The sequence below is a fragment of the Setaria viridis genome, chromosome 2 (assembly GCF_005286985.2).
Source record: "Setaria viridis chromosome 2, Setaria_viridis_v4.0, whole genome shotgun sequence".
Taxonomy (NCBI): domain Eukaryota; kingdom Viridiplantae; phylum Streptophyta; class Magnoliopsida; order Poales; family Poaceae; genus Setaria; species Setaria viridis.
The window spans coordinates 5,331,322-5,351,254 of NC_048264.2; the positions used below are offsets into that span (position 1 = coordinate 5,331,322).

Sequence of the window (19,933 nt, forward strand, 5' to 3'; positions counted from 1 at the left end):
CACCTTAGAAGATCAAATTCTTTTTTTGATGAAATAGAAGACCAAATTCTTGTTAAACATCCCCAGGAATATCCCAAAAGCAACAATTTCAGTGCTTCTTAGCAAGTGCTGGTGACTCTGAGAAATAGGGAACATACTGGGTAACATGCCCATAGTCGCATCCGACGGTACAGAGAACACACACTTCCTTACTATCCATGTCATATGACATCAGTTTCCGGCTCTCGCTCTGTACGAAGAAAATCGTATTGCAATCTTGGTGAATGGAAACAAAATAGCAGTTGTAGACATCCGCAGGACCAAATTTTCCAGACAGATGCGCAAAGCTCACACGGTGCTTCAGAACCCATTCTTCTGCATCATAGTCCTCAAGAACCCAGAGAGACAGCTCAGCCATCTCGACAGTGCTGTTTGTATGTGCACTAATGCAATGCAGATGCCCTTGGGATTGACCAAAAAAAACAATCTCACCACGCTTCTCTGGCCAGTGGATGCTCCTACATTTCTTCCCTTCCCTGTCCACCGCAACTATATGACCCTCCCTTTCATACTCGTGAACGACCATGGCATGCAGCATGCCATTAACAAACACACTGCCTGAATATGATAATATCCATCCCTGTGCGCTCCATTTACTTGTCCTTCTACTCCGATCCATACCCCGCTTTCAGATGAGTAGGGTCCGCACCTCTGCCACTCCCTCAACCTCATTATCATCAGCATTTCGCCTCAGCATCGACGAGAGGCGAGGGTCTCCCGAACAGATCGACGAAATGCCCATAGTTCTCATAAGGGCTACCACCGAAGAACCCTTCTAGAGTCTGGGGGAATTTCCTGCAGCGGAGGCGGTTGGCGATGAGGTGGCACCAAGGCTTCGAGACGCACTTGAACCGGAAGCGAGGCTTGGCGGGGCGCGAGAGGATCTCCACGATTGCGTCGTCCGAGGGGCAGGCCACCGTGACCTCGCTCCTCTTGGGGTTGGGGTTGGGGCAATCCATGTCGCTGCCAAGGGAGGAGCCCGGAGGTGAGCGGATGAGCGAGGTGAGGGAGGAATAAGGGGGCGCTCCCGGTTGAGGGAACTCACCTGCCGCCGGAGACGATGCGATCGCCGAGGGGCGCTGGCCGCCGGTGATTTTCTGGCGTGCCGCGTGCGTGAGGAGGAAGAGAGAGAGGCGCTTCGCTTGGAAAGGGTCAAAGGGAAGAGACGCTGAATTTGCCACCCTGGCCCATTGTCATTGACCCACTTGACCCCACCTGTCAGTGATAGGACAAAGTGGCAATCCGTAAAGAGTGGGACAAAAATTAAATACCCCCTGACTCTCGGTCTCGGTCAGTTGTTGGGGGCTAAATTATAGCATTCAGTATATGCTTGACATTTCAAATTGGAGATCGTTTTAACTTTTTTAAGTTCATAAATATTTATGTCTCTAGACATACACTATGTTTAAGTGCATAGCAAAAACTATGCATATAGAAAAGTCAAAACGATCTAGATTCATAGATGTTTGTATGCATCTAAACATACATTATATTTAGATGCGTACAAATATCTATGCATCTAGTAAAGTCAAAACGATCTACAATTTAGGACGGATGAAGTAGTATTCAATATGCATATGCTATTGGCTATTGCCACTAAGCCAAACTGTTTTACTGAGTGAAGTCTGAAGTAGTATTGGCTTAGACAAGGTCAGTAGCATGTGCGGTTTCCATCCAAGTCTAACACACAAAATTGTGCTAAAATGCCCGATTTTGGCTCGCAATCTGTTGTTTTCCAATCTATTGTATGATATACGAATGAACAGGTGTTCCTATGTTTCCATACTCCCACCCAAGCTGCAGACAAAAGATCAAATACTAGAGAGTTCAAAGCAGAGGGTGACTAGACGATTAGATTTCTTGTTGCAGAATAACAGTGAGCGAGAGAGTTCAAAGCAGAATAACTCTTTTGTGGGCGGTTCAGCAAACTCGAATTGGAGTCCGAGCTCTCATAAACCGAGGGGTGTCTTGCTGTTGGGATCATTTGCTACTTGCTAGCAGAGCCTCTGCATGTTTACAGAGCTAAAGGGCAATGGTGCCTCGATCAACATTACTTTGGGACAGTCCAGTCAAGTTTGTTGCAACAATACACAAACTGATGACTTGGTTATCAGATATGGTAGTAATAGCTATACAGACCTCACCCAGATCAAACAGATCAATGCCTCCAAAGTCTCAGGGGGCAACATTTGAATGCAACAGCGAACTGAGGGGCGTACATGTCTCGATAACAACGATAAGTACAATTTAACTGATGAAGATGCTGTGCGCAGACAAGGGAAATTTGATAGTCCCTTCAGTTTTCTTGTGGACTCAACATTCAGTTCCTAGTATCATCTCAGCAACATAGGAAAAGGGGATTCCTTTTTCTCTAGTTGTTTCCTGGAATTCCAACATTTTTACCCCCCCCCCCCTAGTCACCTAGCTCTTACCGAGTACTACAACCTTATCGAAAGGACAGTATCCAATGTCTGGAGCTCATCGCAACAAATTGCAAAACTGTGTGGTCTGTCGACCTTCAGTTGAAACAGCATCGAAGTATCACACACTCACACTGCCGAGTGCAGGCAAAGCCAATTTATACGGTTCTACAGAACCGCATTGTTTGAAAGTACCTAGCTCAACTGTACATTGCTGCAGTAACAAAAGAAATGTTGTCTGTGGGCTGTGGCTAAGTTAATATAACAAAAGAGCATCATCTATAATCAGCTCCTGTGTCCAACAGTCTTCTACTCCAAGGTTTCAGTTATGATTCAATAGCATAGTGACAAAAAATGGCCAACAACCTCATATTTTAATGTGACGAAGCTTTGTCTTAACATTTTCAATATATGCACCATATCAATTGGACAAAAGTATAAATGGAGGAAAACAAATTGCTGAACAAAAAAAAGGTGCAAAGTTAGCATGTACATACGTACACTAAACCCTGTTATGTTTCCTGTCAGGAAAGAGCAAATTGTTTGGATTAATAAGGTTGCTCCAAGATTTTAGGATTTAGTTCCACTGTTTCAGCAAGGGGGGTTATTCAGAGCCTTCAGGATGCAGCAGAAGTAAGTGATGAGACTGCTAAATCCCCTTCAAATATTCATCTAGAGCAGTAAACCACATAAGAATAGCAACAGTATAGCTAAGTCCCTCCAAATATGCAACACCAAAATATTTTTGATATCAATGATTCATACAGCACAAACCAGCTGCTCTATATAATCATGGACTTCATGTTCAGATTACATTGAAGAACATGATACGTAAGCACCACAATTGCAAATCAGATTATGTCTCCGTTTGCCACTTATTCATATCTAGGTGAGTCCAGTTATAAATACTTTTGTGTGCATTCAATCTAAACAGAGGCTAACCTAAGTGAAGCTAAATTTAAATTTCAGTGCACTATTCCAGTTACCAAATTTGAATCTTAATATCATCACAGCAGTTACATAATGTGCCAAATGATGTCAAAAGGCCATCTTTTTGTTCTAACCTTTGAGCAGTCAGGTAAATTCTCAGGTAACAACAGGAATAGGTAAGCAGCTTTCTTCAGATAAATGTAAAAGATGTGTGTTTCAGAATTAGATATTATATGCCATAAATATATTACAAATAAAATGGTAGTACCCACACTTTGCTTCATCCAAACAAGGTTATCAAACAGAGCAAGCTGGGAGAGCAGATTTATTGAAATTGTACTGTTAGTCTATTACAGAACTAAACTGAAGCAAAGGTAAGTATCTTTGCAAGTGGTCATGTATAAGGGAAAGCTAATATCATTTTCCCTTCATTTTGTAGCAACAAACTACAAACCTTTTAGCGCTTGAATTTGGTGAAACACCTTCAAAGTTCAAAGTGCTAGAGTATCATACTGCACAAAGAAACATTGTCTAGCTAAATGTAAAGTGTCTTCCCGACACTGCTAAAATAAATGAAAATAACTTGCATGCGCAAGCAAGCTCTTTCTGGCCAAAATCTACTAGGCTACTACAAGTTATAATACGCAGCACAGATGAAACTATGGTCTGAAGACTATGAATATCATGTAAGCAGCATCCACTAGGAAGCTTTTGAGCTTCATGTAAACAGAGCTTTCAGCCCAAACCTTTCCAATATATGCACTGGCCACAACGTATGTGAGATACACATATTCTTCCAGCATAAATAAAAATATATAGTACCGTGGAAACATAAATCAGCAGTCATTGGTCACTTACTAATATATAAGATGATTAGCATTCTGGAAACGCAAAAGGTAGTATTTTCAAACAGATAGCTTGAATGCCAAACATCACAAGTTGTAGGAAACCACATACATTAACTAGCACATGTAATGCTAACTTACCCAAGTCTCAACTGCTTGCTTGCAGCATTGATACCAAAGGCACACTAAGGAATACATCCAAGCACCAGCAAAGTTCACCTCCTACTACAACCTTCCTATGGAGTAACAGTGATTAGTTCGATTAAAACATTGCTAATCTCTTTATAGTATTCTGGGTTGCCCCTCCTGAAAATCAGTTGAAGCTCCACAACTGAGCACTGGCACCTCCACAAAATAGGGAACATATGGGATAATCAGCCCACCGCCATGTCCTAGAGTGCACAGATCATACACTTCGTCCTCACTGTCCATGTCATATGACACCAGTTTCCAGTTGTAGCGGTGAACGAAGAAAACCAAATTGCGATCTGGGTGAATGGCGACCACATCTAAGTCATCGACTCCACAACTGATTTCTCCAAACAGCTGCAAACAACTCACACTTTGCTTCAGGACCCATTGTGCTGCACCATAGTCCTCAAGAACCCAAATTGACAGCTCAATGATGTGGACTCGATGATCTTCTTGCTTTTTATGTCCAGTGATGCAATGCAGGCGTCCTTGGGATTGACCAATAAAAACAGGAGCAGCAAATTCGTTCATATCTGGCCAGTGGATCGCCATATTTTTCTTCCCTTGCATGTCCACCACAGCTATGATATCCTTTTGCTGCGACTGCAAGTAGTGCTTGTAGACTGGAATATGCAACATGCCATTGACATTCGCCCAGCCCAACTTAGATTGTACTTTGTCTTCACGTCTCATCCCTTCCCCTTTTATATCTCTCCAGACCCCAGTTTCAGATGAGAAGAGGCGCACAGCTTGCACTTGCACTGTCTCGAACCAACAAAGGTTGCAGAATTGGAGCAGGTGGAAGTGCGAGGAAACAGCCGGGTCAAAAATCAGCAAGTTATGGGCTAGAGTTACGGAATAGTAGTTCCCTTCCACAGGTGGATATGGAATAATGCCGGAGCTGGGCACGGACACCCATTGTTCAGTGGCAGGGTTGCACACTATGTATTCGTATCGGTGGCGATCCCGGAAGTGCCCGAAGAGGAGCCCATTGTGGGCGCTCAAGAGGTCGATGTTCTTAATTCCAGGCAGCTTGGTGAGGAAGGAGAACTAGGCGTCGACGAGAGGCACGGATCTGCCCGATAGGTTGATGAAATGCCCATAGTTCACGCCGCCGCCGAAGAAGAAACCCTCCAGGGTTTGGGGGAACTTCCTGCGGCCGAGGCGGCCGGCGATGAGGTCGCACCAGCCTTTGGAGACGCACTTGAACCGGAAAAGGGGCTTAGCGGGGAGGCGGGAGAGGATCTCGGCGAGGGGTCGTCGGGGAGTCCGGCCACCGCATCCGCGACCTCGCCCCTCTTGGTCTTGGGGCTGTCCATGTCACTGCGAAGGGGGAGGGGGCAGGGGTAAGGTGAGGCGATGAGCGAGCGAGACGCAGGGAATTCAGCGCGCGTAGGTTGAGGAAGCTTACCCGCCGCCGGAGACGGTAGGGATCGTTGAGGGCCGTGGCGGCACTCGCCTGCGAAGTGGAGGTGTGCGATTTGCCTTGGGATTTTGGGGGAGACCGGACGAGGAAGCGAACTGGTGAAGAGGATTTCTTTGTGTTCAGTTGCCTGGTTTTGTCCGTACAATGATTTGTATTTCTCACAACCAAACTTGTATAAACCTCATGTAGCTTGTTGTTTCTAAAATGGTAATTAAGATCAATTTTACATTACTTTTGTTTGAGCTTTTAATCAACTAAATTTGAGATTTCTTTAATAGATAAGTTTAAGCCGCAAACATCATGAGCATGAGATGATGGTAGTTAGGGTTCGAGGGTTTTTAGGCTCAAGGTACTCCTCCCAACCCTCTCTCAAACTCATCAATGGAACGCTAGCCGGTGGTGTGTGGGCTACATTACCATTAGGGTAACTTGTGTGCAGTTAGTAGAGAGCGGTGATCACTGATTGGTTGGGTGGTCGACTACGTGTGGAGGAAGGGGGAAGTGATGGTGTGGTGTCGACAACTAGAAGGTAGTGATCTGCGGGTGCTGGAGCTAGTAAAGAAAAATATGAAAGGAAGACAATGGGAGGAGGAAGAATATGGTTTCGCATAAAAGGGACCGTGTGAACCATGTCTATACGATAGGTTGTGGGATAGTAAGTTCATATTTTAATAGTCAAATACTTCTGTTAATAGTCAAATAATGACTTGTGAGGTGTGCACAAGATCCTCATGGTAACCACCGTAAGCTTCATATAATGTGCAATCTTGCCATTTGTAGGAGATGATGGAGCCCACCTATTGAAGTTTACATCTTGAGGTGAGTAGGGACGGATCTAGCGTGTACCACCTGTCGGACAGTGGAGCTGCTCCAAAAGAAAGAAGAAGATAAGGAAAAGGAAAAAAGAAGAAGAAGGAGCTTGCATAAATTAATTTGGATGCTTGGTTTTAAGACTGCAATCTTTTAGTTTGGAATTTTGTTACACATGTTCGCATAGCGTTTTCCTGATTGGTCGGTACTCTGTGGCTATACGACAAGTCAATCATCTCTCCCCTGAGTATGATGGATAGGCTCTCCACTGGCAGGCTACGCGTGAAAAAATTATAGAGGAGCGCGTACAACTCGTAGTCGTGGCGATTGAGAAACAAAGTAGAGGTATTAGAAGACAGTTGCCAAATCAAGATTCATGGCTAAGATTTGTCAGAACTCACAAACAAAAATCATATATACTTCTCCATTTTAGGATTTTTAGATTCATAACTTTTGCGGCTCAGAAACAAAAATCAAATATACTCTCTCCGTCCTAAATTGATAGTTTTAGCATTTTTAGATTTATAAGTTTTGTTATACATATAGACATAATATGTATCTATATGTATAAAAAAATTTATGAATTTAGAAATATCAAAACAACCTAAAATAAACTGTTGGAGTATGTGTGTATTATGGCCCAATAAGGCCCATGTATGACTACTATATAGCTACCCCTCTAGGGTTAGCCTAATTGACAAGGGAATAATATCTCTAATATGGTATCAGCCTAGGTTTTCCTCACCTTCCTCTCCCAGCCGCCGCCGCCGCCGCCGGCAGCCATGGGCGCCATGGTCGGCGGCCCTCTTCCCCCTCCTCCCTCCTCCTTCCCCTCCCTTCCTTCCACATGGGCCTTCCTTCCACATGGGCCCAGGTCGCCGCGGGACGGCCTCCCGCGGGCGCGACTGCCGCCTCCACGGCGCTGGCTGCCGTCGCCGGGCTCCCTGGCGCGGGCCACGACGCTGACGCGGGCCACGACGGGGTCCTGGACGGCGCGGACCACACTGCCGCCGCCGCCGCTGCGGCCCTCCACGCGGGCGCAGGCGGGCGCGCGGGCGTGGATCCAGCCGCGGCCGCCGCCGCTGCGGCCCTCCGCGAGGGCGCAGGCGGGCGCGCGGGCGTGGATCCCGCCGCGGCCGCGACTGCTGCTCTCCGCCAGGGAACGGGCGGCCCTGCAGGTCCGGGTGCGGGCGCCGCTGCTGCTGCTGCTGGCGTCGCGCCAGCGGGCGCAGGGGGGGCCTGCTCGCCTTCCTTTCCCCGCCCCGCCTGCTCTGCCACCTCCCGATGTGACCCTCGCTGCGGCCCTCATCGCCGCCCGGGCTGCTGCTGCCAAGGGTCAGGCACGCCTGCGCGCAACAGCCCTGACCTGGGAGCGCGAGCGTGATGCGGCCGACGTCTTGGCCCGTCAGATCGCTGAGGCGGAGCAGCTTCTCGCCCACCCGGTGTCCCACGACAGCACTGCCACCTCCTCCGGCTCCGGGGCTCCCCGTCCGCCTTTGGTTGTCTGGACCGACCCGGCCAATCCACTCGTCGCGCAGCTCCATTACTAGGCCGGGGGTGTTCAGAACATCAAGAGCTTGGTCCCAGTCGTCCTCGACCCTGAGTCGCCCTCCTACGCCCGCTGGTGGGACATGGTGCTGCTCACTCTTCGCCGCTACGCCCTCGACGACCATGTCCTCACCGACACCTTCCCTGCGGCCCGGACAGCTATGTGGCTTCGCCTCGACAGCATCGTCTTGTCGTGGATCCTGGGAACCATCTCCCTCGACCTCCACGACCTCGTCCGCGGCACCCCCGACACCACCGCCCGCCGGGCCTGGCTGGCGCTCGAGGGCTAGTTCCTGGGCAACGCCGAAGCCCGGGCCCTTCGTCTCGACGCGAGCTTCCGCACCTTCGTCCAGGGCGACCTCTCCGTTGGCGAGTTCTGCCGGAAGATGAAGACCATGGCAGACTCCCTCGGTGACCTTGGCTGGGCCGTGGAGGACCGGATCTTGGTTCTCAACGTTCTTCGCGGCCTCAACGAGCGCTACGCCCACCTCCGCACCTGGATCACCCGGCAGCGGCCCTTCCCCACTTTCCTGTAGGTCCGTGATGACCTTGTCATGGAGGAGCTTACTCAGGGCATCCAGCCTGGGTCCCTTCCCGCGCCGGGCTCCTCGTCTTCCTCGACCGCTCTTGCCGTGACTCCTACGCCACGTCCCTCCGCATCACCACCGTCGTCCCTTCTTGGTCCTCCTCCTCCTGGGCCGAGCGGGGGTGGGGGGGGGGCCGTGGCGGCCGCCGTCGCCGCGGTGGGGGGCGTGGTGCGGGCACTGGTCGTGGGGGCACACCGCCGGGCACACCGGCGCCTTCACGGGGCTCTTCCTGGCCATCCTTTGCCAACCCATGGTCAGGGCGCATCTCCATGTGGCCCTTCCAGGCCACCGGCGGCGAGCCTCGTCCACCGACCGCCATGCTCGCTGCCGCTGTACCGGTTGCTCCGTTTTCGTCGCCGTGGGCTCCACCTCCCGGGGCCTCGACTGGGCCTGTCGGGTGGGACCCGACAGCCTTGGCCCGCTCCTTCGGCACCATGACCCTGACTCCTCTAGTCGGCCAGGACTGGATCGCCGACTCGGGTGCCACTTTCCATACTACACCCAACCCTGGTATACTCTCTTCTGTTCACCCTCCTTCTTCCTCCCACCCTTCGTCCATCATGGTCGCAAATGGCTCGTGTCTTCCTGTCACTTCCGTGGGTACCGCTCACACTCCCGGTTCTTTTCGGATTTCTGATGTCCTTGTTGCTCCCTCCATGGTTCACAACCTTCTTTCTATTCGCCGTTTTACAACTGACAATTCTTGTTCTGTTGAATTTGACTCCTCTGGTCTTACTGTGAAGGATTTGGCTACCCGGCGACCTCTTCTCCGATGTGATAGCACCGGGCCCCTTTACTCCCTTCGGTTTCCTGCGTCCACTTCTTCCGCTTCGCCCTCCGCTTCTTCAGCTGCTTTTGCCGCCACCACTTCTTCCACTACATGGCACCGGCATCTTGGTCATCCTGGCCGTGATGCCCTGACACAGCTTAGTCGTAGTTCCGACATACCATGTACTCGGGCTCATGATGAGCACCTGTGTCAGGCGTGCCAACTGGGCCGTCATGTTCGCCTTCCATTTCCTACCTCCTCTTCACATGCGACCCATGTGTTTGATCTTGTACATTGCGACCTATGGACATCGCCTGTTTTGAGCATTTCTGGCTATAAGTATTATCTTGTTGTGGTTGACGATTTCTCTCATTATTCTTGGACTTTTCCCTTGCGTGCCAAGTCTGATGCTTTCCCCACGCTTGCCCACTTCTTCGCCTGGGTGTCCACTCAGTTCGGCCTCACCATCAAGGCCGTCCAATGTGACAACGGCCGCGAGTTCGATAACACCACCTCCCGTGCTTTCTTCCTCTCTCACGGTGTGCAACTACGCATGTCATGTCCCTATACCTCCTCCCAGAACGGTAAGGCTGAACGCATGATTCTTACCACGAACAACACCATGCGCTCTCTTCTGTTCCAGTCTTCTCTCCCTGCCCCCTTCTGGGCTGAGAGTCTTCACACCTCCACCTATCTCCTTAACCGCCTACCTTCCGTTGCCTGCCCCGCTCCCACTCCACACCATGCTCTTTTCGGTACCTCCCCCGCTACGATCACCTTCGTGTCTTCGAGTGTGCATGTTATCCTAACACCACTGCTACCGCTCCTCATAAGCTGGCTCCCCGTTCGACTCAGTGCGTCTTCCTCGGGTACTCCCCGGATCACAAGGGGTACCGTTGCTTTGACCTCTCCTCTCGGCGGGTCCTCATCTCTCGCCACGTGGTGTTTGACGAGTCCGTCTTCCCTTACTCCACCACCTCCCCACCCCCTTCCACCTCCGACCCTGATCTCTCCTCCCTGTTTCCCACTGACCCGGTGGACCAGCCACCGCTGACGTTGTGTCCTGCAGGTACTGCTCCATCGTGGTTTTCACCGGGCTCGACGTCCACCGGTGCTGCCCCTGACCCTGCGCCCAGCGAGGGTCCGACGGCGCCAGACTCTGGTGCTGCCCCTACCCCTCCGCCCTGCGCGGGGCCGGAGGCACCGCCCTCAGCACCTGCTGCCCGGTTCGCGCAGCCAGTGCGTGTCTACCAGCGCCGGGCGTGGCCGGCTCCACTACACCTGGAGCCGGCCACGCCACCGCCGTCGCCGCCTCGGTCACCGCCTGTGGACTCTTCTCCGCCGGCAACGCCTACACCACCACCTCCGTCGGCCCTGACTGCCCGTGTCGCGCCGTCGGTGTACCATCCGCCTCTCCTCCACCGGCACCCGCGTCATGTTTACCCTATGGTGACGCGACATGCGGCTGGTACCCTGCAGCCCCGGGCTCTTACAGCGATGCCCGGCGAGCCGCAGGTCTCTCCTGTACCCTCCTCCGTCCGCGGCACCCTGTCGGACCCTCACTGGCGCCGCGCGATGGAAGAGGAGTACGCGGCGCTCCTCGCCAACCAGACTTGGGATCTGGTGCCCCGTCCGCCTGGCTCCAACGTCGTCACCGGCAAGTGGATCTGGACACACAAGCGGCGGGCTGATGGTACCCTCGATCGGTACAAGGCCCGCTGGGTTCTCCGGGGTTTCACTCAGCGCCCTGGTGTCGACTACGACGAGACGTTCAGTCCGGTGGTCAAGCCAGCTACCGTCCGGACTGTTCTCTCACTGGCTCTCTCCCGTTCCTGGCCCGTGCATCAGCTTGACGTCAAGAACGCCTTCCTGCACGGTACTCTGACTGAGACAGTTTACTGCAGCCAGCCAGCGGGTTTTGTTGATTCTTCTCGGCCTGATATGGTCTACCGGCTCAACAAGTCACTCTATGGCCTCAAGCAGGCCCCTCGAGCTTGGTATTCGCGGTTTGCTGCCTACCTACTAACGCTGGGTTTTGTGGAGGTTCCGATACTTCTCTATTTATCTATCACCATGGTGCTGAGACTACTTATCTGTTGCTCTATGTTGATGACATTGTCCTCACTGCCTCGAGTCCGTCCCTCCTACAGCGGATCATCACCCCACTTCAGCAGGAGTTCGCTATGAAGGATCTGGGTGTGCTCCATCACTTTCTCGGGGTCACTGTTGAGCCTCGTCAGGCCGGCCTCTTTCTTCACCAGCGGCAGTATACTCTTGATATCCTAGAGCGCGCTGGGATGACTGACTGCAAGCCCTGCTCCACTCCAGTTGACACTCAGGCCAAGTTGTCAAAGGCCGACGGCAGTCCTATGACAGATGCTACTGCGTACCGGAGTCTGGCTGGGGCCCTTCAGTACCTCACCTTCACCAGGCCGGATATCACTTATGCGGTTCAGCAGATTTGCCTCCACATGCATGATCCCAGGGAGCCCCATCTCACTGCTCTCAAGCGCCTACTCCGTTACCTCCGGGGCACTGTGGACTACGGCCTCCTCCTTCACAGGTCTCCCTCCACTGAGCTCGTTGTCTACACCGACGCTGACTGGGCCGGGTGTCCGGACACTCGGCGCTCTACCTCCGGCTACGCCGTCTTTTTGGGCGGCAACCTGGTGTCCTGGTCGTCCAAGCGTCAGCCGGTGGTCTCCCGCTCCAGTGCCGAGGCGGAGTACCGCGCTGTCGCTAACGGCGTGGCAGAGGCATCGTGGCTTCGGCAGCTCCTTGCCGAGCTCCACACTCCTCTCTCCCGGAGCACTCTTGTCTACTGCGACAACATCAGTGCGGTGTACCTCTCCACCAACCCTGTTTAGGACTAGCGGACCAAACATGTGGAGATCGACCTTCACTTCGTCCGGGATCGGGTCGCCATCGGCGATGTTCGGGTCCTCCACGTCCCGACCACCTCTCAGTTTGCTGACATCTTCACCAAGGGCCTCCCGTCACCTGCCTTCACCGAGTTTCGCTCCAGCCTCAACATCACATGTGGCTAGTTGCGTCTGTGGGGGGCTCGTGTGTGTCCTTCTTTTCATGTCCAGTCTGCAACTCCGCTGCGTAGGTAGTTCAGACTGCGGGGGAGTGTTGGAGTATGTGTGTATTATGGCCCAATAAGGTCCATGTATGACTACTATATAGCTACCCCTCTAGGGTTAGCCTAATTGACAAGGGAATAATATCTCTAATATAAACAACTTAAACTTTGGGATGGAGGGAGTAGTAAACTTTTTCATGATTGCAATAGGAAACTTCAATTTCCAATAGCATGTCGTTCATAAATTAGTAAACAAGATTAATAAATTAAATCACGCTACACCCTTTATTCACATGGATTTTGATATTACCATAGTCCATAGTTGATGATGCTAGCCTGAAGCTGATGTCGTCGTAAGCATCAATGGGCCCTGCTGACGGGAAGAAGGAAAAGTCCAATTTACCTTCCCGGACCACGAGCCGAGTCCATATTTTCACCCATGACTTATAACCATCTGTTCTGCCTCCTCGTGCTTTCAATACCAGACATGTGATCTCCTCGATCCGATTCTATTCTGATTTTGTCCTACGTGGCGCCATGTCACTTAACGCAGGTGGCAACTGTTCAATTGGCCCACATGTTCAGCCCCTACAATCTTCATCTTCCTCCCTCAGGCCACGGCCTCCTCAACCATGCGGCTGGAGCTCGTCAAGTGGAAACGCTAGTTGGAGGACTCTAAACGGCTGGTTTTGGTGTCTCGGGTGGAAATGCAAACTCTGCCCATTTTCCAGGGAGGTGAATAGTACTTTTTCCCGGGAGGAACGGAAGGCTGCTGGCCCTGCTGACGGGAAGAACGGAAGGCCTCAACGGGCCAAGAAGCCCAATCTCGCTACGATGGCCCGGAATTGATGAAGTGTAGGCCCAGTTGAGGTGAGCCATCTGCGATGGCAACTTTGCTTTTATATCCCCGTACGTATATCTTCTTCCTTCGCAAAGTTGAACTGGATGTGAACGGCGAATGGCGATGAGCTGATACTTGACAACTCCGATGAACTCTAGTTCCATCTATCTAACTAGCAGGCTAGATGACAAGACGGTGGGCCCGCCGTCGCTATCCACGGCAACAGCGGTCGATGGGCAATGCCTGCAGATCGAAAAAACGCCTTGAATTGGATTTGGAGCCAGCTCTCAAGTCTCAAGGTCGCAGCTGCTAGCTGGTAACACTCAACAAGCTCCAATTGCCAAACAACGATATCTTAACAAAGTTCTCAAGCGGTCAGCTGGTATGTGCTTACATTCAACAAGCTCGCTAAACAACGATTTCTGAACATCTTATGTGGAGTTCAACTAGCTCCCTGCCTGAAACTACTATGATCTATTCGGTTGTTGTGGACAGGCCTCCAGAATTGACGGCTAGGGAAAGCAGTGCAACTCCCAGGCAACAACACAAGTTTACAAGCTGCATGACAAGGGGACACAAGAAGCAAATAAAGCACATCCACTAAATTGATAGGATCATAGGAAAGAAGGATCATTTGAAATTGAAAGATATTTACCGTGCATGGGACCTACTCAACTAGGAAGCACCGGAGGTTTGTGTGAGAGCAAATCAACAGCACCATATCCAATATACATGTATATTCATTCAGCACAAATGACCAGGCATGCACACACATCATTTGCAACATATGGAAGGTACATGCATGTATTCATTCAGCACGAATCAACAGACAAAGGCATGAGGAAAGAAAATTCTAGTCCCAATAATTAGAAGATAATAACATTTCTGGAAAGACAAACTTATAATTTCAACACCAATATCTGAAACAAATATGCACCAGAATTTAAGGAATACATACGAGCACCAGCGAGATGTATCACCTAATTATAGTAAATTTACAAAAGTTGCTAGCTACTCCATATATACTTGGGAGATCATGATTCCAGCTAGAAGTCCCAATGAGTACCCCACAAGCAGCAACAATTTCAGTGCTTCTTAGCGAGCGCCAATGACGATCCATAGTAGGGAACATATGGCATGATAGATTCATAGTCGTCGCGTACCAGAGTATAAAGATCACGCACTTCCTTACTATCCATGTCATATGATATCAGTTTCTGGTTCCAATATTGGAAAAAGAAGACCATATTGCATTTTGGATGAATTTCAACCACCCCATAGGAGTCACATTGGCAACTCGCTTTTCCAAACAGCTGCAAAACGCTCACATTGTGCTTCAGAACCCACTTTTCTCCGCCGTAGTCTTCGAGAACCCAAATGGACAGTTCATTCATATGGTCAGAGTCGTCTACATGCCCACTTATACAATGCAGGTGCCCTTGAGTTTGACCAATAAATAGAAGATGACCGCGATCCTCTGGCCAGCGCATGGTCCTAGACGTTTTCCCTTCCCCATCAACTGCAACTATCATCCTCTGCCATCGAACATTAAAAGTGCAGGTGACAATGAAGTGAAGCATGCCGCTAAAGGCGCATCCAGAACCCAAGCTCGAACCTATAATTGCAGACTTTCCCCATGAACCCCCTTCATTTGGCCTCCATACCCCAATTTCAGATGAGTAAGCATGCACCCCTTCCAATTCCACGAAACTTTTCATCCAGAATTCGATCAAATGAAAGTGTGGGGAGGTATCTGGGTCGAACAACATATAGGTGAGAACATGTTCGCCTTGCAAAATGGGAACTTGGTATTGTTCATCCTCGATGCCTTCCAATGAAGGAGATGGTGGTGGTTTCCAGCCAGAGCTGGGCACAGCCACCCACTCCTCGGTGGCGGGGTTGCACACAACATATCCAAGAGTATCATATTTGTCCGAACTCCGTCTATGCCCATAGAGGAGGAGGCCATTGCAGTAACCAGTAAGGACCATCTTATCAATCTCAGGCACCTTCGTCAGGAAGGTGAAGGAAAAATCGATCAGAGGTGAAGGTTTACCCAACAGGTCGATGAAACATCCATAGTCCGAACGGTCGTCGCTGCAGCTCTGGATCTCGTCGACGAGGAAGAAGAACCCTTCCAGGGTTTGGGGGGACTTCCTGCAGCCGAGGCGATCGGTGATGAGGTCGCGCCAGCCTTTGGAGACGCACTTGAATCGGAAGCGGGGCTTGGCGTGGAGGCGCGAGAGGATCTCCACGAGCGGGTCGTCAGGGGGACAGGCGGCCACCGCGACCTCGCTCCTCCTCTTGGTCTTGGGGCTGTCCATGTCGCTGCGAAGGGAGAGGGGCGAGGGTGAGGCAACGAGCTCAAAAAGCATGCGAGAAGAGAGGGAATTCAGCGCGCGTAGGGTTGAGGGAGCTTACCCGCCGCCGGATCGGAGACGATAGGGATCGTTGAGAGCCGCAGCGCCGCTCGCCGCCGATGTGGAGGCCGGTGTGCGTGAGAAGCAAGCGAGCGGGGGGATTTGGGGGAAGAAAAGGACCGGAAGAGGAAGTGACGTGGTGAAGAGCATTTCTGTTCAGTTGCCTGGGTTTTTTTCGTGATTGAAACTTTGTATTTCTCGCAACGAAAATTGTATCAATTGCCTATACCATATGTTATTATTCATAAATTGGTATACAACATCAATATTACATCCCTTTTCTCGAGCTTTTAAATTCCCCAGATTTGAGATTCTTTTACCGATAATTTTAAGCGGACGTAAGCTTCATGCAACGTATCTCGCAGACGACGACGACGATGGTACCCATCTGAGTTAGGGTTTCAGTGGTTTACGCTCCGGATGCTCCTCCAATCTCACATCCTCTAGACCATGATTCCTTGATGGAAGGTGGCTTAGCGGTAGTTGGCAGTGTGTGGGTGGGGTTGTAGCCATAGGGTGGTGGGCCACATTAACCTAGGGGCGCAATGCGTGTGGTTAGTGGAGGGCAATGATAAGGCCATGCTAGGTAGATGACTATTGGTGGAGGAAGCAGCAACAATGGTGTGGTGGGTAGTTGCGTCGACAACTATGGGGTGGAAGTCCAAGGAGGTAGCGAAGAAAAAGGCAAAAGGAAAATGATTAGGAGGATCGGAGAGGGAGCTAGGAAGAGAGAAGGGTAGGGGAAAAGGTGGTTCATTATGGAAGGAATCACGCTATCGTTCTCTATGTGATAGGATGTGGGATAAATCCATCATTTTATAGTCGAATACTCCAATTTGACATATTCAGATGGCAACTGCCATCGTGAGCTTCGAAGATGATTCATGCTATTGGAGTTAGAGTTCGGGAGGAGGGAGGAGGGCTGAGTGGTGGGTTAGGCTCCTGGTGCTCCCTTTGAATGATGGGTGGATAACTAATGAAGAGGAAGGGAAGCGATGTTATGTATGGTGGGTAGCTGCACCAGTAAGCGGCATCTACAAAGCACCAGTTGTGGATGTTAGAGGTAGAGAAGAAGAAAGGGAGGGGGAAGAGAAACAGGATGAAAGGGGTCACATGATCTGTTGCCATGCAATAGTTCACATGATAAACCTTCATTGTTTATATTGTTAATTAACTAACGATGAGCGCGAGCAACTTCAGCAACATCCTTACTCAAAAAGTCGGGACCGAGGGTGAACAAAATCGAGTCTAGTAAGGTCCCTACTTGGATCCTTACTCTAGGGAGCCTCCTACTTTGGCCTTGGAAGCCCATTCTCCCACGAGTACGTAGGGAGGCCCCTACTCGGCGAATTTGTTCATTGTTGGACTGCGTGCTTCCTCTTCTTTGTTTCCCCGCACAAACCAGCGTGTGAAGCAATGCAAGCCAAACTTCGCCGCATGCCGCAACGTCGGCCGTGTTCCCCGGCCTCTGCCTGCCATAGGCCAAGCAAAGGGGAATATTGATGAATACCAATGTGCAAGATTCTAGTTACGCCATTGCATATTAGTGGAGTGAAAAAACCCCCTCCACACCATCATTTATGGATGTATGCAACTAATTAGACTTTTTAAAATCACAATCAGAAGTTAATTTTGGTATCAAATCAAACCTAACTACTTAATTACATGGTAATTTCTACGAGATTTTTTTTTCTCAAATGCCGGAATTGCACTTTTTATGAAATGGAGGGAGTAGTATGGAATTCACATGTCTGAAACGGGAGTGCTTCTTAGCGAGCGCCGCTACCTCTGCGAAATAAGGGACATATGGGGTTCTTCCGATGATAGTCATGTCCTAGAGTGCAGAGAGCATGCACTTCCTTCGTATCCATGTCATATGATATCAACCTCCAGTTCCATTTCTCGACAAAGAAGACCAAACCACGATATGGATGGATGGCGACCACATCATAGTCAAGGTAATGGCATCTCATTCTTCCAAACAGCTGGAAGAAGCTCACATTGTCCCTCGATCAGAACCCATTTTTCCGCATCATAGTCCTCAAGAACCCAAATTGACAGTTGAGTCATCTGGACAAGGTCTCCCGTATGTACACTCATGCAATGCAGGTGCCCTTGAGATTGACCAACAAAAAAAACAACACGACCACTATCGTCTGGCCAGTGCATCGTCTTAAAAGGCTCCCCTTCCCCATCAACCGCAACTATCATATTCAGGTTACTATCATGGAAATGGATACTCATGTGCAGCATTCCATTAAAGGCGCACGCCACAGATATGGCCATTGCCATACTACCCCACTGCTTCCATGCCTGGCCATGTATACCTTCATGTTGCCTCCATGCCCCAGTTACAGAAGAGAAGGTGTGCACCTCTTCCAAATCATACAGATCAAGCGACAATAACTGGACCAACTGAAAGTGTGGAGAGACAGCTGGGTCGAAGATCAAATAGGTGTCGAGGCGTTCCGCTTGAACGTCATCTTGGTTCTCTTCGTCCTCACTGTCTTCCCATGGAGTCCAGCCGGAGCTGGGCACAGTCACCCACTGCTCTGTAGTGGGGTTGCAAACAATGTATCCCAGTGTGTCATAGTTATCTGAAACCCGCCTGTGCCCAAAGAGGACAAGTCCGTTGCAGGAACCCAAGAGGACGATCTTCTCAATCTCTTGCGAATTCGTGAGGAAGGAGAAGGAAGGATCGACGAGAGGCACCGGCCTCCCCGACAGGTCGATGAAATCGCCGAAGTTCTCACCTCGGCCGCCGATGAAGAAGCCCACTAGGTTTTGGGGGAACTTGCGGCAGCGGAGGCGGTCGGCGATGAGGCCGCACCAGGCCTTGGAGACGCACTTGAATCGTAAGAGGGGCTTGGCGCGGAGGCGGGAGAGGATCCCCTCGAGGGCGTCGTCAGGGAGGCAGGCCACCGCGGCCTCGATCCCCTTGGTCTTGGGGCAATCCATGTCGCTGCGAAGGGAGGAGCCGGAGGTGAGCGGATGAGCGGCGTCAGAGAGGAATGCAGGGCGCCGCGAAGTTGGGGGAACTTACCGGCCGCCGGAGACGACGGGGATCGAGCTCGGTGAGCGCCGCCGCCGGCCACTGGTCACTGGACAGCGGCTTGGTGGGTGGTGTGCGTGAGAAGCAACCGGAGGAAGTGGGAGGGATTGCGTCCACACACACGCACAGCATTTAACCGCAGTTATGGCTAGTTGTTGGAGGACTCTTGGCCTCCTAGTCCTTACAGATGCGTTAACATATTTACTATCCCTCTACAAACAAAGCAACACATTTGCTATTTTTGTTAACGTGGCGTGCCAACTTACCCGTGCCAGCATGGATCGGGACAGAAAGAGACCAAAACGCTCCTACCTTTCTCCTGTTACCCATCCCTTTCCCTCTCTCGTGCCACTGACATGTGGGACCCATGCATCGTCATCTTCAACCAGGCTCCAGGCTGCCTTTTGCATCCGATAAGCTGATTCGGGCAACCAATCAATCGAGCCTGACCAGGCTAAACGAGTGTTTGGATACCAGGTGGTAACTTTAGCCGTGTCGCATCGGATGTTTGATGGTAATTAGGAGGATTAAACATGAGCTAATTATAAAACTAATTGCAGAACCCCTAGGCTAATTCGCGAGATGAATCTATTAAGGCTAATTAATCCATCATTAGTAAATGGTTACTGTAGCACCACATTGTCAAATCATGGATTAATTAGACTTAATAGATTTGTCTCGCGAATTAGACTCCATCTATGCAATTAGTTTTGTAATTAGTCTATGTTTAATACTCCTAATTAGTATCAAACATCCGATATGATAGGTGCTAAACTTTAGCACGTGGGAGACAAACAGACCCTAAGTACGAGCATCCAATCAGACTTTGATGCAAGTTCCTTTCGTTCAGGTGGAACCCACCAATGAAGTGGTAGTTTGAATATTTTCTTTGTTAAGGTGGAACACACCAAGGAGGTGTCCAACATGTAGCATATAGTCATAGTTTAGTATCTATTCTCTCCGTCTCAA

At 50.5% G+C, this 19,933-nt stretch overlaps 2 protein-coding genes across 2 annotated transcripts; both read right to left on the bottom strand.

Moving 5' to 3' along the window:
- Nucleotides 1–14,577: 14,577 nt before the first annotated feature.
- Nucleotides 14,578–15,816, bottom strand: LOC117846358 (F-box only protein 8). The gene has a single exon (XM_034727500.2). It carries the CDS (start codon nucleotides 15,814–15,816, stop codon nucleotides 14,578–14,580), a length of 1,239 nt encoding a protein of 412 aa, XP_034583391.1.
- Nucleotides 15,817–17,865: 2,049 nt separating this feature from the next.
- Nucleotides 17,866–18,870, bottom strand: LOC117845862 (F-box protein At5g07610). The gene has a single exon (XM_034726942.2). It carries the CDS (start codon nucleotides 18,868–18,870, stop codon nucleotides 17,866–17,868), a length of 1,005 nt encoding a protein of 334 aa, XP_034582833.1.
- Nucleotides 18,871–19,933: the final 1,063 nt, after the last annotated feature.

Excerpts from the sequence above, each read along its gene's own strand:
- LOC117845862 (XM_034726942.2), bottom strand. The coding sequence starts at position 18,870 with ATGGATTGCCCCAAGACCAAGGGGATCGAGGCCGCGGTGGCCTGCCTC.
- LOC117846358 (XM_034727500.2), bottom strand. The coding sequence starts at position 15,816 with ATGGACAGCCCCAAGACCAAGAGGAGGAGCGAGGTCGCGGTGGCCGCC.